The sequence below is a fragment of the Rhinolophus hipposideros genome (assembly GCF_964194185.1).
Source record: "Rhinolophus hipposideros genome assembly, chromosome: 13".
Classification (NCBI taxonomy): Eukaryota; Metazoa; Chordata; class Mammalia; order Chiroptera; family Rhinolophidae; genus Rhinolophus; species Rhinolophus hipposideros.
This window is the reverse complement of record NC_138059.1, coordinates 49,119,033-49,136,214: the sequence shown is the minus strand read 5'-3', so window position 1 is coordinate 49,136,214 and position 17,182 is coordinate 49,119,033. Positions and strand designations below refer to the sequence as shown.

The 17,182-nt window shown below is 36.1% G+C and overlaps 1 protein-coding gene across 5 annotated transcripts in view; it reads left to right on the top strand.

The window, feature by feature from the left end:
* The window catches only part of PCMTD1 (protein-L-isoaspartate (D-aspartate) O-methyltransferase domain containing 1), a 67,926-nt gene extending 56,237 nt beyond the window's left edge, over positions 1-11,689 (top strand). For all 5 annotated transcript variants that reach the window (XM_081071252.1, XM_081071255.1, XM_081071253.1 and 2 more), the window contains 2 exons: positions 1,897-2,020; positions 8,375-11,689. In XM_081071252.1, coding sequence (XP_080927378.1) covers positions 1,897-2,020; positions 8,375-8,742 — 492 coding nt within the window. In that variant the 3' untranslated portion in view covers positions 8,743-11,689. The remainder of the gene's footprint in view (positions 1-1,896; positions 2,021-8,374) is intronic.
* Positions 11,690-17,182: the final 5,493 nt, after the last annotated feature.

Genomic DNA, 17,182 nt, shown 5'->3' with positions numbered 1-17,182 from the left:
CATTGTCCATCATCTCCACATTGTATACACTACCTGCCCTTTAGTCACTTAGTAATCTACTCAGTTGTCAGATCGACTGTCACAGTAATGCGGTGCTTGTGTTCAACTTACTTTACTTAACAATGACCCCAGAATGCAAGAGTAGTGATGCTGGCAATACGGATATGCCAAAGAGAAGCTGTAAAGTGCTTCCGTAAGTGAAAAGGTGAAAGTTCTCGACTTAGTAAGGCATTATATCTATCACCTTACATCATCACAAGAAGAAGGGTAAGTACAGTACAATATGGTATTTTGAGAGAGAGAGAGACCACATTCACGTAACTTTTATTACAGTGTGTTGTAATTGTTCTGTTTTATTATAAGCTATTGTTGTTCATCTCTTACTGTGACTAATTTATGAGTTAAATTTTATCATAGGTATGTATGTATAGGAAAAAAATAGTATATATAGGGTTCGATACTATCCACAGTTTCAAGCATCCATTGCGGGTCTTGGGCCTATCCCTTGTGTATAAAGGGGGACTACTGCATTTGCCACACTGCTCCCTCCTCTTCTCACCTGTAGGTAGGTGTCCATTTGAATGTGATGCTCTCTATTAAGGGCTGCATTTCTAACATTCTTTAATTCTTCGAACATATAAAAATAGAAATCCTATTTGGAGTTTGGTTTGGATTGTTTAACTCCATTAAAGAATTGAGTACATTTTTAAATCTTCATTTGGTATGACATAGACTCGTTTGAAAATATTTTGCAGTCATTTGCCTGTCAGTAGTTTGGAATTATTAAGTATAATAAATATATGAAATACTAATTTATTCAGAAAATGGGTGGATCTTTCAAGAGAAAATTACTTTAAAAGTTTATAAAAATGCATTTGAAAGAGTGCTTTCAATCATATTAACCCAAATCTGAGATGTTTAAAACACCTTGTGGTTTGTGTGGTAGAAGATAGATTGTCTAAGACAACTGTGACCTAGCATGATGTTTTGGAGTTTATACTCGTATATCTCGGGGATCCCTTAACATCACAACATATTATTTGTATCTCAGTGATTTCACCATTATCATGCACTGTGCTCTAGAGCAAATTGTCAGTTATTAAAAAGATGTAATATAAAAACATTCATTAAAAAACATTCTTAGAAAAATGTCGTTACTTGAATGCTTCCAGAGTTGAGACTCCCAGGTGAACAATCTTTTTCTGCTTTCCTTTAAAGCTACATGTTTGGACATTTAAAATATTGCTTCCCATTGATGTTTTATTAAATATTATATACCATTATGATAATGTAAAATATAATAATGATTTTTATAATATAAATTGAAGATACTAATTTGATCAAGCCATGTACTGAGCTAATATTTTTTTTTTCCAAGGACTGGTGATGGGTGTTTGCTGAGTAGGTAAAACTTCTAATCCGTTCGTGACTAATTACATTTATTTGTGACATATCAAGTTGAGATTAGAATCTGTATTTTATTACCATCATGGAAGATCATAAAGGTGACTCATTGGTGCAGTAATTAAAACATGATTTTATTAATATAATGTTTTAACCAAACAACTGAACCTATGTGAAACATTTTTTGGGAGCCAGTGGTAGGTATGGATTGGAATAATACCCCTAGAAGCTATCAGACCCCAAACATACTATGCAGAGTCACTTGGCCATATTTGAATATTCCATTTGCATTGAAATATCTATCTTGAACAGCAAATATTTGTGATTTCTTCTGTATTTTATAGTAAATATTTAAATGAAAGTAATCTGGTTACATTCAAATACAAGTGATTATATAGCAATCATTGGCAATTATTTTGTTAAACAAAATTGAGACTGTAAAGCAATCACGTTTCCAGAATTAAGCTACTCTACTTTTTTCTCTCTAAATAGTTGACACAAATTATGCGAACTGGACAAAACACTTGGGAAAGTAAAAATATTCTTGCTGTTTCATTTGCTCCACTTGTGCAGCCAAGTAAGAATGATAATGGCAAACCAGATTCTGTGGGACTCCGTAAGTAACTGTTGGTTCTTTCCTATTGAACTGTGACTTCAACTCCCGTGCTTGGTATTTAATGGACTATTTAATTATGAAGAAGTAAATAGATATGCAGTATTATATTCAGTGGATTTACTCAACTTTTTTGTATAGAGCCCCTACCTTGCACCAGACATTGTTAGCTGCCATCATGGAAACATGAAAAGGGGCAAATGTATGAATTTATTAATTATAGTTGTGAGTTTATTAATTATAATTTATTAATTTGGTGACATCACTTTGCATACAGAGGGACAGCAAACAAAAAAGCCTTTATTTAGGCTGAAAAGAGCTTGGTCATTCCAGAAATAAGTTTTAGGTTAGTTAAAGCTCATTGACTACGCTGTAGAGGGTAGATTATACAAGACTCTTCTTATACTCAAGGAGAGAGTCAGTATTGATATGGATAGAGTTAGTTGTCTGAAGGTAGAAGAATAGTGGACTATATAGAAGATGTTGGTGGAGGAAAAAGAGGCATCTAAAGTTTGCCTTGAACAGCTGGTACCATTTATTGATGTTTGGAAGACTAGGGGTGGAATAATTTGGAAATAGGTACTATAGGAAGATCAGATATTTTATTTTGGCCATGTTAGATTTTTCTATTGGCTTATAATTGTCAGTCTGGTGGGTGTATACCTATTGCATGAGGGAAGTATAAATTGAGAATACTCAACATAAAGATGGCATTTTAAATAGGTGACAGTGCAGATATAGAGAATAGGTGTTGGATTGGACCTGTGGTCCACCAAATTCAGAGATAAAACAGACAATGAATGATGTGTTAGCAAAGGGTGGGCCAGAGAGATGGGAAGACACAGTGAGCACAGTGTGTTGAAAACCAAGAAAGAAAAGTATTTCAAAAAGGAGGGAGTGGTCAACTTACTGAAGGCTACTAAGACCTTGAGAAGGAAGAAGAAAGCATTAAGTAAAGGTCTTCAAAAATGAACTTTACGATAGTAGACTTGTTGCTTTAACTTGCTTTTTAAATGAATTTATTTCATAGGAACCTGGCTTTATAGAGAGATTCAATTAAATTTCTTCATTTTACCCTCTTTTAAGCTATGTGATTTTTGTGGCCCTTTGGGATAGTTTAAAGACTTATATGAAGTAGTATTTATAAAGTGCTTGGCATGTAATAATTGCTTAGTAAAGAGTAATGTTAGGATTTGGGGAGGGTCAGTGAATTACACCCATTTATCTCTGCTCAAGTTCTTACTAATGGAGAGATCGACTTGGGGTCAGATAACTAGGAATTGAAATGTCAGCTTTATTACCAACTAAAGTAGATAGGAAAATGTGGCTTAACTCTGCACCCTTCATTAGACAAGCTTACCACCAAGTAGGCAGCACTGGCCAAATCCCCCACTATATGAGCTTACTCTGTAAATACCTGGATGAGCAGAGCTCAATGTGTATACTTGTAAGTAGACATACCCTAATGAAAAGGAGAAGGGAAAGGATGGAGCCATATATCCAGAGGTAGCTGGATGGAGCCAGCTACTTCTTACACACTCACAAACTATACAAGCCACTCCTCCTGCCTTGGGGAGAAATGAGCATGGTGATGCAAAGCTACCCATGTTGCTCTGTGGTTAAGTGTCACTCTCCGGGAGTGTCAGTGGCATGGAGGTCTCTTCCCCAGAACCCCTCAAGAGGGCTTACTAGCAATCTTCTCCAACTGGAGCTCTGCCATCAAGAAGATCCATTGACCTTACTTTATGGACTTATGAGATTCATAAATGCTGACACAGTACTCTTATTTTGATCTCATTTAGAAAGAAATTAGACCCTCAGATCTAAAAATTTTTAAACCTTTATAATTCAGAAAATTTTATTCACTTTTTTCAAATATAAGTATATTTGTGTATATTAAGTATATTTATGATTAATGTATGCTTATTTATGATTAATGTATGATTAATGTATTAATGTAATCGTACTTACTTGTAGAGTTACCTGTAGATTTAAAAAAAGGATTTGAGTCAACCTATACAAATCCACATTAAACTATTATATGAGGAAAATTAAAAATAAAATAAGAATGATTAAAAATAAACAAAGGATTATCACAAAGGCTCTATTAGAAATGTGAAATTATTCTACTGGAATGCTAAACTTCCTTCCAATCTATTCAAAAAGAGATACATTTTGGTTGTGCTCTGGGACTGAAAGGGATTTCTTTCTGGTACCAGAATCAAGAAATAGTCACGTTTTCACATACATTACACAATTATTTTAATGAAATCTACTTGTTGACTCTACACACATCCCCATATATACACATGTAATATGTGCAAATGCATATGTGTAATATATCCTCTATAGTATATAGTTGACTATACTGTAGTTATTGAATGCTTAAAGTCCTTGCTAAAAGCAACAGTAGTAACAAAGTGAAACTATTTTTTCCCTCCTATTTTCCAAACATTACAATTACAGTTTGTTTAGGACAGTTTTGTTTAACCTATCATAACTGGTTGGAGAGTAATAAAGAGAAATAATGAAAAAATTCTCTGACACATTTTGGTTTTGACAGTCACCTAACCATAAGGATAATGTGCAGCATATGTAATCGTACTTACTTGTAGAGTTACCTGTACATTTCTGTGCAACAGCTATTTGTTTCACTTTGTAATATTGTTATAACCCTCAGCATACTTCTTTTTATCTGACCCTTTTCCTAATTTAGTGTCCTTTAGAAAAGTCTTGGTTATAAATGTGGTTTTATAGTAACATATTTTATGAATGGCATGGATAATGATATGCTTTAAATGAGCAATTTTTGATCTTCCTCATTTTTAAGGATGTCAACACAATTAGATCTAGGTAGTTATTAATAAGGCTGTCATTGGTTGGGTTGATGTAAATGTGAGTGTAAAGTAGAAATAAATTTGGTGGAAAAGGACAAAATGGGAGAAGAACCTAAATTTAAAAAGAAAAAAAGTTCTTCATACATCTGAAATGTCTATGGGTAAAATGATGTATCTAAATTTTTCATCAAAATAATCTGGGGTGGGGATAGGAAGAGGAAATGGGAGTGCTTACGAAGTAAGAAGAGCCATAAGGGATAATTATTGAGGCTGACTGTCAGGTAGGTAGGTATCTTGGGTTCATTATACTGTTGGCTCTCTTTTTTGTATATAATTTAAAGGCTACAATAGAAAGAAAAAAAAGTCATCAGCTACCAACAGCAACTTAAAAATGGGTCAGGAATCATGTATGAGTTTCTAAAAAATAAAAATACTTCATATAGTAATGTTCACAGAATGAAGAAAATTTTAATTATTTGTCAAAATTTAGTAAGATACGGAGAATAAGAACAAGTTTCCTTTTTTGTTTAAATAGCTTTCTGTTCATAGAACATTATTTCATTAATTATAGGGGGTTAAAATATGAAAGAATGTTAGTACACACAAAAAAACCCCTAAAATATATACATGTAAATGCTTTGCCAAATGTATTTTGTAGCTATGAAATTGCTCATGTGAGCTACTAAAATATAACAGTTCCTCAGATTTATCACTAATTTTTATTCAATTTAGTCATATTCCTTTCTGTTTTGGTATGGTACATTCTAAAACTGAGAGTATACGGCTTAAAGTTCAGGGCAGGAAGGGTTAAAGGGAAAAATGCTACACCAACTAAAGGCAAAACCACCAGTATTTCTGTACTGCAGGTGTGTATGGATTTTTCCACATTGAGCAAATTTCCAGTTGTTCATGGACACCAACGAGGTACCCTATGATCTAACTCAGTTTTGACACTAACCTGTGTTAGCACAGACCCGACAGGTTAAGGGCTCTGTCTCACAAGGCTTCCCCCTCCAGCTTCAGATACCAATTGCAAGACCTGGTTGTCACCTGTGTTTCTGACAGCCTCGCTGTAAATTACAGGTTCCCATGACCCCCTCCTAGAGTTCCATAATTTGTTAGATTAGCTGACAAAACCCAGGAAAACAGTTTACTTACTGGACTACCAGTTTGTTATAAAAGGATCCAACTCAGGAATAGCCAGATGGAATTGATGCCGATGCCCATCCTCTCAGCAACTGCACGTGTTTTCTCATCAGTCCAGAAGCTCTCTGAAGCCTTTTGGTCGGATTATTTACGAAGATTTACAAATTTTTATTAAAATATAGCTAACATACAATATTAGTTTCAGGTGTACACCATTATTATTCAACATTTATATACCCAAAGAAGTGACCACCATGATAAGTCAAGCAATCATCTGACACTGTACCATTCCTCCTGGCAAACAGCCCAGCATCCTTAGGGGTTTACCAAAAGTCACCTTATTAACATAAACTCAGGTGTGGTTGAAAGGAACGTCTTACAACAAAAGATGCTCCTTTTGATCTTATAATCTTACCATTTAGGAAAATTCAAGTATTTTAGGAGCTTTGTCACGATAGGAAGCAAAATGCATATTTCTTATAAATCACAGTATAACAAATGACAAAAGAGACTTCATAAATTTTGGTTCTGTGCCACATTGAGCTATATTGAAGTTGCTGTTTTTGTAAGCTAAAAATGGCTAAAAGTAGTTGGTTTTGGGTGTTTGACCTAAATAAAATACCTTTTCCAATCTTTAACAAATGAAAACGAAAGTGCTGATTCTTAGGTTTTTATAAAATTTATGTAGAGGCTACCTTTTGGGAAACAAATAGAGCTTATGTGTATGTTACAGATAATACTAAATGTAATTACGGAGTGAAAGCTTCAGTTCAAAATAAGATTTTATAGTAGTTGAGATTAGTATTGTCTGGTTGATTAAATCCTTATTTCATAGCTGGAAGCATAAGAAATAAGGTATGGTCAAAGAATAAAAAACATTGGGGATTTTTGAATAGGTAGGGCTGAGAATTACCTAAAAGTTTTTGTATCATTCAGAAGAACTTTGAAATGAAGCTCATATGAATGCTATTTTAGTACTTCTGAGTGTTAGAAGCTACTAAAGTCAAGTCTGAAACCTTTTCCACTCTGAGTCTAGATGGTTCTTATTAAGTTCGGGTATTCTGACAGTTTAGGATTGAAAAGTTCATCATCTTAAGTGTCCCTGAAATAGCAGGCAGTGGTGTCAGAGGAAGAACATAATTAAGGCGTTAAAATACCAATAATGTGAGAGAGGTTTAAGAGCAAAGACTATCTGAAAAGACTAATTATAGCTTCTATTTGTGAGCTTCTTTATAATTTCCAAAACTCTTGTAGATTTCTTTTCCATCCTCTCTCTTTGCACTGGAACTTGGGCCTTTCTTTGTTTGTACTCCCTCTTAGGGTGCTCTCCTGCAGGGCCCTGTGGGGAGTACTAAGAGGAGATGCCACAACCCCTCCCCTCCTAGAACTCACAGTCTGATGTCAAAGACAGACCACATACAAATAACTGAACAAGGCAGAATTTCAGATGTTACACATGCAAGTTGGAAGAGAGGTACAGAGGAAAGTAAAGAAATAAAAAGAGTACCAAAGTAAAGAAATAAACCATAAATGATTTTTCAGTAGTGTTTAACTGACGAGGGTTGTGTTTTGTTCAGAAGGATCCTTGATAATAGTTTTATTTCCACAGGGATGGAAACTAGGAAATGAATTTGAGGTGACAACTAGAGAATTTATTTCTCTATGTATAAAATATTGGAACAGGCTAGAAGAATTTGTGGTTCTAGGGCTTATGCATTTATACATTCGTGGGAGATGGGAATGAAGCAGAAAGGATGGGTTCCAACTCTGGTGCATTTGATAGAAGTAAACCTCAATAACAAAGAAATCTGTGTTGTTTCTTTGGACTATTAAGTGTTTCTTTACAGCATGATTTCTGGTGATGCTTAGCATATAAACCAGTTCTCCTTGTTGATTTACAGAAAGATAGAAACTGTGTGTGTGTGTGTACACAAGCTTGTGAGTATAATAGCTTTAGAGCTTAGACTTAGGCAATTGTTCAAATGTTGCCTTTATTTGAGTTTTTTTAATAGTCTTTTTCAATATCAAAAAGTATTAATAAAAAAAAGTAGGGTAAAAATCTCCACTATTCTTGTCCCATCTTTAATTCTCATGTACTGTTTGTAAGTTCTTATCTTTTCTTTTAAAGAATGTGAATATACATGGGGACGCACAGATCTCTATATATATAAACCTCTGCACTGTTCACTCTTGTCTGTACTTAAAACAGTACTTAAGGCATTTGGTAAACACCCTGAAATCTTTGTTAGTTGAAATTTAAGTTTTTATACTTTTTATGTTTTCTAACATTCACTAAGAAATACATGTTTTGTTCCATGAAGAAATGAGCAATATATAATGTTTTACTTACGGTGTTTTTGTGTGTGTGTTTTAGCTCCCTGTGCTGTCAGGAATCTACAGGACTTGGCTCGTATTTACATTCGACGCACACTTAGAAATTTCATAAATGATGAGATGCAGGCCAAGGGAATTCCTCAAAGGGCTCCACCCAAAAGGAAAAGAAAGAGAGTTAAACAGAGAATTAACACTTACGTATTTGTGGGTAATCAGCTTATTCCTCAGCCTCTAGACAGTGAGGAGGATGAAAAAATGGAAGAAGATAACAAAGAAGAGGAAGAGAAAAATCACAGTGAAGCAATGAAGCCAGAAGAGCCACCTCAGAATTTACTGAGAGAAAAAATCATGAAGCTCCCCCTCCCTGAATCTTTAAAAGCTTACTTGACATATTTTAGAGAAAAATAACTTAAATCAAGAAGAAAGAAAGCCTACTGATAATTCCTTTAGTCTTGAAAATGTAGCATTTGTTAGAAGAGAGAAATGTTTCTTTCACCAGAGTGAATTATAGTGGAAAAAAAGTATAATTTGTTTCTGTCTTAGTAATAAAAATGAAGTATTCAGTGATTTAAAACAAAAAAAATCCCTTTTATAAAATATATTTTTCTTTAAATCTTGGAAAAATTGCTGTTTTAACTCAGTGACTTCAAGAGTGGAATTCAACAAATAGTCAGACTTTGTGTACTGTAAATCCTTTTCTGATTCCTTACAGATTTGTAGTGGTGAGGGTTAGATTTAATTTTATATAAAGTTAAATAATTGTTAAGCATATATAATCTTATTTGAATTGCAGTTGATTGCATTTCCTTTATAAAAACTTTCTTATTGTCATAAGGAAATCAAATGCTTTGTAAACCCACTTACCTTACTTTTTTGCAATCACTATTGCTGAGTTGCTATAGATGTATTCCGGGCATATATGAGTGCAATAACAATACAGATGTTGAATAATTTAGCTTTAAAAACAGGTTTCATGGAATTCAACAGTACTGCTACTTTTGATTTTGAATCTGTTGCCAAAAGACATGGAGAAAATATCTGCTTCTCTCATAGAGATTTTAAGAGCACATCAAATGAATATGAAAGTAAAAAGTATACACTTAATACAACTCGTAATTTGTATGGACCCTTTACATTTTCGGTATTTAAAAATAATATGAGGTTATGTTACTCTCTGGAGTTTTAGAAGATAGTATACTTAGGTCTGTTTTTTCTATAATCCAATGTATAAAGGATTTGGTTTTTAAAAAATCCATTGTTGATAGCACAGAGAAGAAGCATGAGTGACAGCCACTTCTTGAATCATGCTTAGTAGCATGGCCAGAGCAGATGTAGTTAGCAGGTGCACTTTAGCAAATGGAACTTCTAGTTCATCTGAGTATTTATCTTTGACAAAGTCGGGCTGAGCTAGCCTACATTTGCTTTGAAATTCATCTTTGTATTAGGAGAAATATTCACAGAAATAATATGTAGATACCTTTTGCTTTGAAAATCTAGTTCAGAATCATAGTATAATCTTTGGGACCTATGCTGTGCTCGTTTCCCATGTTTTTCTTTTTTGGTGAAATTACAATGATTTTCATTTTTTGCTTAATGTCACATACTTAAACTATCCATCATTTGAATGTTAGTTGTAGCTTGTCAGTGATACCACAGGGTAGTAAATACCATTATTAATTTCTTTTTATCCTACTTGGGCCTGAAAACAGTCATTCCTTGTTAAGAGGTATGCATTGTAACATATTTAGTAATTAGTGTTACAAGGATTCTATATTTTTTAAAAGGAAAAAAAGAGTATCACTTATTATCAGCATCACTATTAAAATAGTTGATCAAATATGCTTAAAGAAACCCAATCAGTGTATAGTGAAAGGATTATTATTTCTTTGCAAAGATTCAATTATTAGTAATATATAAATGGTTGCAAAAATCTCAGCCCTGGTAATTCCATACATCTAAAAAACAAGTGTTAGAAATATTCTAAGCATGAACTAACCCAAGTAAATGAGGATATTTTAGTCATGTGAAAAACAATTTCATGGATGGTATTTGTTTCATACCAGGGACTGAGGCTAGGAGTTGGGGGTATCTCCAACATTTTTTTCTCAGATGACTACTAAGTTGTTATTGTTAAGAGATGTTCCATCTCATTTCTATCAAGTAAAATAAAATAGTTCCATACAATTGTCATCTGTTAGAAATGTTCGTTTTCTTTTGAATTAAATGTTAGTTTTAGAAGTTTAATCTTGAGTTCCTGGTGCCCAGGTATTTTTATCTAGCTCTCTCCCCTAGGCGCGCGCGCGCGCGCGCGCACACACACACACACACACACACACACACACACTTTTGGAGCTAGGGTCCAGATATGTAAACATATATTCCTAAATGATGATTTTACTATTAAGGAGAGAGTTTTTGTTAAGGATAAATTTGAAGATTGACTTTTTCATATCATCTTTCATTCTGTTGACCTTGGCAAAGTGTACAGCAGGTTTTCACGATCATTACATATTTTTTGTCATTGAAATGTATCTTTGTTTTTAAATGCATTCATTTTACAATTGTAATTTTATTATTGACTTTAAATAAAGAAGTAGATATGAAAAATGAAAATTCAAGTGAAAGCCATTTAATCTATTAATGGGAATATATTAGAATGATTAAAATTGTTGGGTTTGTGTTTATATTTTATTAAGTAGTTTTGTTTTGTTTTGTTTTGTTTTGTTTTGTTTTGTTTGTTTTTAACAAGGGTGCAGCTCACAGTGGCCCAGCTGGGGTTCAAACCAGCAACCATGGTGTTATTAGCACCACGATCTAACCAACTGAGTTAACTGGCCACCCCATGTTTATTTTTTTAATGCATTCATGTTTACTTGAGTATAAGTAATTTTGCTTTATAAGTGGAGAAGTAGTAAGTAAAGATGAAGTAAAATTAATTGAAAATGATGAGGAATATATTCATGGGATTTTACAATCGGATACAACCATAGAAGTAATCTAATCCAATGTTATTTTGCAAGAGAAAGGCCTTGGGAAGTAGCATGATCTTTCTAAGTCAGACAGCTGGTTGGAGACGGCTTGAAATAGCATCCAACATCTGGTAAATCCCAAGAAATTTATCAGTGACACCGTAACTATTAAAAAAATAATTTAAATCTTTAGTACTTATTGATGCATTTAGTTCTAGTATTAATAAAGGGAAATACTAAAATGACATATATAGTGGTTAAAATAAAATGCAAAAAATGTTGGTTTCTAGCTGTCTGAGAGGGTAAAAGTGAAGCAAAACCTGTTAAATCATGGGAAAAGTTGGAAAATTATTTTAAATAAATGGATATAATTAAGCATCATTTTCCAGTGGCCTGGCTTTTGTTTTTCTTTTTTAATTTTCAAAAATTTGATACAGCTATGGATGTATGCTCAATTACAGTGACCAATTGCTATATTTGGAGATCTCATTTCCTTTTGACTTGCCACCTCTGAAGAGTGGTTTTCTTTAAATTATTTTTATAAAATCAGTAGATAGAAAGGATATTTATAAGATAATGTGTAAAGTACAAGGAATAATTCAGTGTACATGTAAATATAGTTAATAGATTCTTGGAAACTGAATTTAAATGACATAACAAAACCAATTTTATCATAGGCTAATTGATATAAACAAGAGTTAAGTTTTTAACTTCTATTTTTGGTCACAAAAACATCACCAATCTTCTAAATAAAGACCCAAAACATTTCTAATATTAAATATTGAAATAAATGTGAGTTGTGAAACAAGCAAGGTTATTCTTTTCCAACCCACTTATTCCAGTTCAGGGTTCTGGGTGGCCGGAGTCCATCCAGGCAGCTCAGAGAGCAAGGTGGGACAGGATGCCCTTCCATCACAGGGGGCATCACACACATACCCACACTAACTGGGACAATTTAGCCAGACCAGTTTACCTCCTGCACATCTTTTGGATGTGGGAGGAAACCAGAGTGCTCAGAGAAAAGCCACATGGGCATGGAGAGAACATGCAAACTCCACGCAGACAGTGGCCCTGCCAAGATTCAAAATTTTCCCCTTATCAATGTTACAATGAAGTGATGTTGAAGAAAATGTTATTTGAGAATCTTCTCTACCTCTGTGTTACTACTAAGTTTGATTCCTCGCATTGCCGTGATCTGTGTGCTTCTTTCCAGTCTCACCTTTATTTATTTTTAAATATTTTCATTAAAATACAGCTAACGTACAATATTAGTTTCAGGTGTACATCATAGTTACTCAACAATACCTACCTGGCACTATATGTAGTTATTACCATACTGATTATATTCGCTATGCTAAACCACGTGATCACAATGATAAGTTCAGCAACCATTAGACACCATGCCACGCTATCACAGTATTACCATGTTTTCCCGAAAATAAGACCTAGCCGAACAATCAGCTCTAATGTGTCTTTTGGAGCAAAAATTAATATAAGACCCGGTCTTATGTCAGATAAGACAGGGTCTTACAGTCAAAGAAGACCAGGTCTTACATTGATTTTTGCTTCAAAAGACGCAGTAGAGCCGATTGTCTGGCTAGGTCATATTTTTGGGGAAACACGGTATTGACTACATTTTCTATGCTGTATTTTATACCTGGAACTTTGAACCTCTCATTTCTCTTTATCTTCTCCCTCTTCAATTTTTCAATCACAGTTGACATTCAATATTATTGTAATTCCAGGTGTACAGCATAGTGGTTAGACATAAGTTGAGAAGTGATCCCCTGACTGGCACCCACCTGGCACTGTCCATAGTTATTACCATATTATTGATCATATTTCTCATGCTTTACATCCCCATGACTATAACTACCAATTTGTACTTCTTAATCCCTTCACCTTTTTCACCCTGGCCCAGTACCCCTTCCATCACCCTGATAGATCTAGTACCCATCTGACACCATATATAGTTATTACAATATTATTGACTATATTCCTTATACCCTACGTCCCCATGATAACTGTAACAACCAATTTGTACTTCTTAATCCCTTCCCCTTTTTCACACACCCCATTCCCCCTCCCATCTGGCAACCATCAAAATGTTCTCTGTATGAGTTTCTGTTTCATTTGTTTCTTTTGTTCTTTAGGTTTCACTTATAAGTGAAATCATGACATTTGTCTTTCGCTGTCTGAGTTACTACACTCAGCAAAATGCTGCCCTCTAGATCCATCTGTGTTGTCCCAAATGGCAAGATGCCATTCTTTTTTTACAGCTGAGTAATATTCCATTGTATATATACACCATCCCATCCATATCCACTCAGGAACATCCATGCTGCCTCCACATCTTGACCATTGTAAACAGTGCTGCAATGAACATAGGGATGCACACATCCCCTCAAAATAGCATTTGGGTTTCTTCGGATAAATATCCAGAATAGGATTACTGGGTTCTTTGTCTCTTGTTCTAGCATTCGTTTTAAAGTCTATTTTGTCTAGTATAAGTATTGCTACCTCAGCATTTTCTGTTTGTTCATTTCCATTTTCATGAAATACCTTTTTCCATCCCTGTAAGTCTGTGTGTGTCTTTTGAGCTGAAATGAGTCTCCTGTAGGTAGCATATGAAAAGGTCTTGTTTTCTTATCCATTCACCCCCCTCCCATCTTTTGATTGGAGCATTTAATCCATTTACATTGAAAGTAATTGTTGATAGGTACAAAGCTATTGCCCTTTTATTATTTTTGATTTTTTTAATTTTTTTTTTTTTGTCTTGAAGTCCCTCTAAAATTCCTTGTAATACTGGTGGGTGGTGATGAACTCCTTTAGTTTTTATTGTCTGGGAAGCTTTTTGTCTCTCCTTTGATTATAAATGATGGCTTTGCTGGGTAGAGTAATCTTGGTTGTAAGTCCTTCAGCTTTATTATAATATTCAGCTTTTCATCACTGAATATTTTCTCCCAATACCTTCTGGCCTACAAAGTTTCTGTTGAGAAATGAGCTGATAGTCCTATGGGAGTTCCCTTACAGGTAACTAACTGCTTTTCTCTTGCTGCTTTTAAGGTTGTCTCTTTGTCTTTAACCTTTGGCATTTTAATTATGATGTGTCTTGGTGTGGCCTCTTTGGGTTCATCTTGTTTGGGACTCTCTGCTTCATGGGCTGTGTATTTCCTTCACCAGGTTAGGGAAGTTTTCTGTCATTATTTCTTCAAATAGGTTTTTAATTCCTTTTCCTTCTGGTACCCCTATAATGTGAATGTTGGTATGCTAGATGTTGTCCCAGAGGCCCCTTAAACTCTAATTTTTTTGGATTCTTCTTTTTGCCGTTCTGATTGGGTGTTTTCTACCACCTTATCTTCTGAATCGCTGATTCGATCCTCTGCTTCATCTAATCTGTTAATTCCCTCTGATGTGTTCTTCATTTTTCTGTTATTGTATTCTTACTTCTGACTGGTTCTTAATTACGTTATCTATCTCCATTTTTATGTTTCCTGTCTCTGTTGAAGTTCTCCCTGAGATCATTGAGAATCCTTATAACCAGTATTTAGAACTCTGTATCTGGAAGATTGCCCGTCTCCATTTTATTTGGTTCTTTTTCTGGAGGTTTGTTCTGTTCTTTTACTAGGGACATGTTTCTTTGTCTCCCCATTTTGGCTGCTTCTTTATGTTTGTTTCTACCGTGTTGCCCTGAAAATAAGACCTAACTGGATAGTAAACCCTAGCATGATTTTTCAGGATGACATCCACTGAATATATGCCCCAATGCGTCTTTTGGAGCAAAAAATAATATAAGATCCGGTCTTATTTTCAGGGACACACAGTATGTTATTAGGCAAGGCTGCTATGTCTTCCGGTCTTAGTAGAGTGGCCTTATGTAGTAGTTGTGCAGTGGGGCTCAGTAGCGCAGTCTTCCTGGTCACCTGAACCACGCATTCCAGGTGTGTCCCATGTGTGGTTTGTGTGTGCCCTCCTGTTGTAGTTGAGCCTTGGTTGTTGTTTGCACTTCAGTAGGAGGGATTGACCATTGGGCTCCTTGATTGTGAGGACTGGCTGTGACTACAGTGGAGGAGTTGTACAGGGACTGACCCTACAGAGCAGAATCTACCTCAGCAGGGCTCTGGTGCCTGCCCAATCAGCTGCTTGTGTGTGTCATTCTTGGAAGTGGCTCAGCGATGCTCCACCTCATTTCAAGGCTGGGCACTGGGCACGCCAGCCCCAGGGCCAGCTGGGAGGGCACCCCCTGCATGTCAAGTTCAGCCACAACCCGGGGCCACTCAGCAGGAGCCACAGAGCAACCCAAAGATGGCCATCACCCTTGCTGTGCTTGGAAGTACCTCGAGAGGTCAAGTTGCGACCAAGGCTGACTGCCTTTAGTGCTGGGCTTATGGCTGCTCATCCAGAGGTATGGGACACACTCAAGCCAGATGCTGCTTGTCTGGTTTCGGCAAATCTTTGTGAGACCCTGGGAAAGTTTGCAGCATGAGCCAAGGTAGATGGTTGTACAAAAAAGTCATTGGAAGCAACTTGGATGTGCCCAAAAGTTGGGTGGGTGGGGTGGGATCTCAGAATCACCAGAGTGTGTTGAATGAATGGTGTCAGCCAACTTGGTAGAGACTCAGATATGGCAGACACCTGGGGAGGGCTCAACAAAGAAACAGTGACTTCCACCAGCTCCTCTGTCCAGGAGAAAGCTGCCCCTCCAGCCCTCATCATGAAGCTAGACAACTCGGTTCCCCCTGCATGTCTCTGTCGCCTCTCCAGCTGCTGCCCCAGTGCTGGAACTCCACGTGTGGGCCCTTTAAGAGGAACACCTTGGACTCCAGCCACCCTCCATCTAACTCAGCCACAAATCTCCACTGTTTTCCTCTTTTCTTTCTCTCTCTCTCTCTCCCTCTTTCCCCCTCCCTCCCTCCTTCCCTTCCTCCCTCCCTCCCTCCTCCTCCTCCTCTCCGCCTTCCTCTCTCTCTCTCTCTCTCTCTCTCTCTCTCTCTCTCTCTCTCTCTCTCTCTCTCTCTCTCTCCTCTCTCCTTTTATTTATTTAAGTGTGTTTTTCCAGGACCCATCAACTCCAAGTCAAGTAGTTGTTTCAATCTAGTTGTGGAGGGTGAGACTCACAGTAGCCCATGTGGGGACTGAACTGGCAGCCTCGCTCTAACCAACTGAGCTATCTGGCCACCCAACCACTGTTTTTCACGACCATAAATTATGGGGACTTCTCTCCCTGGCAATGGAACCCTGGGCTGGGGAGCCTGGTGTGGCGCTTGAACCACTTACTCCAGTGTTGGGGGGGAACCACCACAGTCAAGATATCCCTCCCCAATTTTTAATAGTCACATACGTGTGTTGGACCAGCCTATTCCGTGTCTCCACCCCTCCTACCAGTCAAGGTGGCATTTTCTGCATGTCCTTAGTTGTAGGGCTTCGGTTCAGTAAGGTTTCACGCAATTCTCAATGAAGGTTGTCTTGTACTTTAGTTGTAATTTTTATGTGGCTGTGAGAGAAGATAAGCATAGCATTTACCTATTCTGCCATCTTGACCGGTACTCCAATTTCATCTTAATCCCTCCTTATCATGACCTTGCTTTTTGTTATAGCAGTTTAATCACATGTGTTTGTAATCTATATTATTTGGCTTCATGTATGCTTAACTTTATATAAGTGGAATCGTGTGCACTCTTTTGCAGCACATTTTTTCAGTCCACATTACCCTTCTGAGATTGGTCCATGTTGTATATAGTTAGGTTACTTACATTCACAATCCACAGTTTAATTATTCATTCTACTGTTCATGTACATTTGTTGTTCCCTTAAATAGTTCAGCTGTGAATATTATTCAACATGTCTTGTGGCTATATGTGTACAAGAGTCTTAGTGAA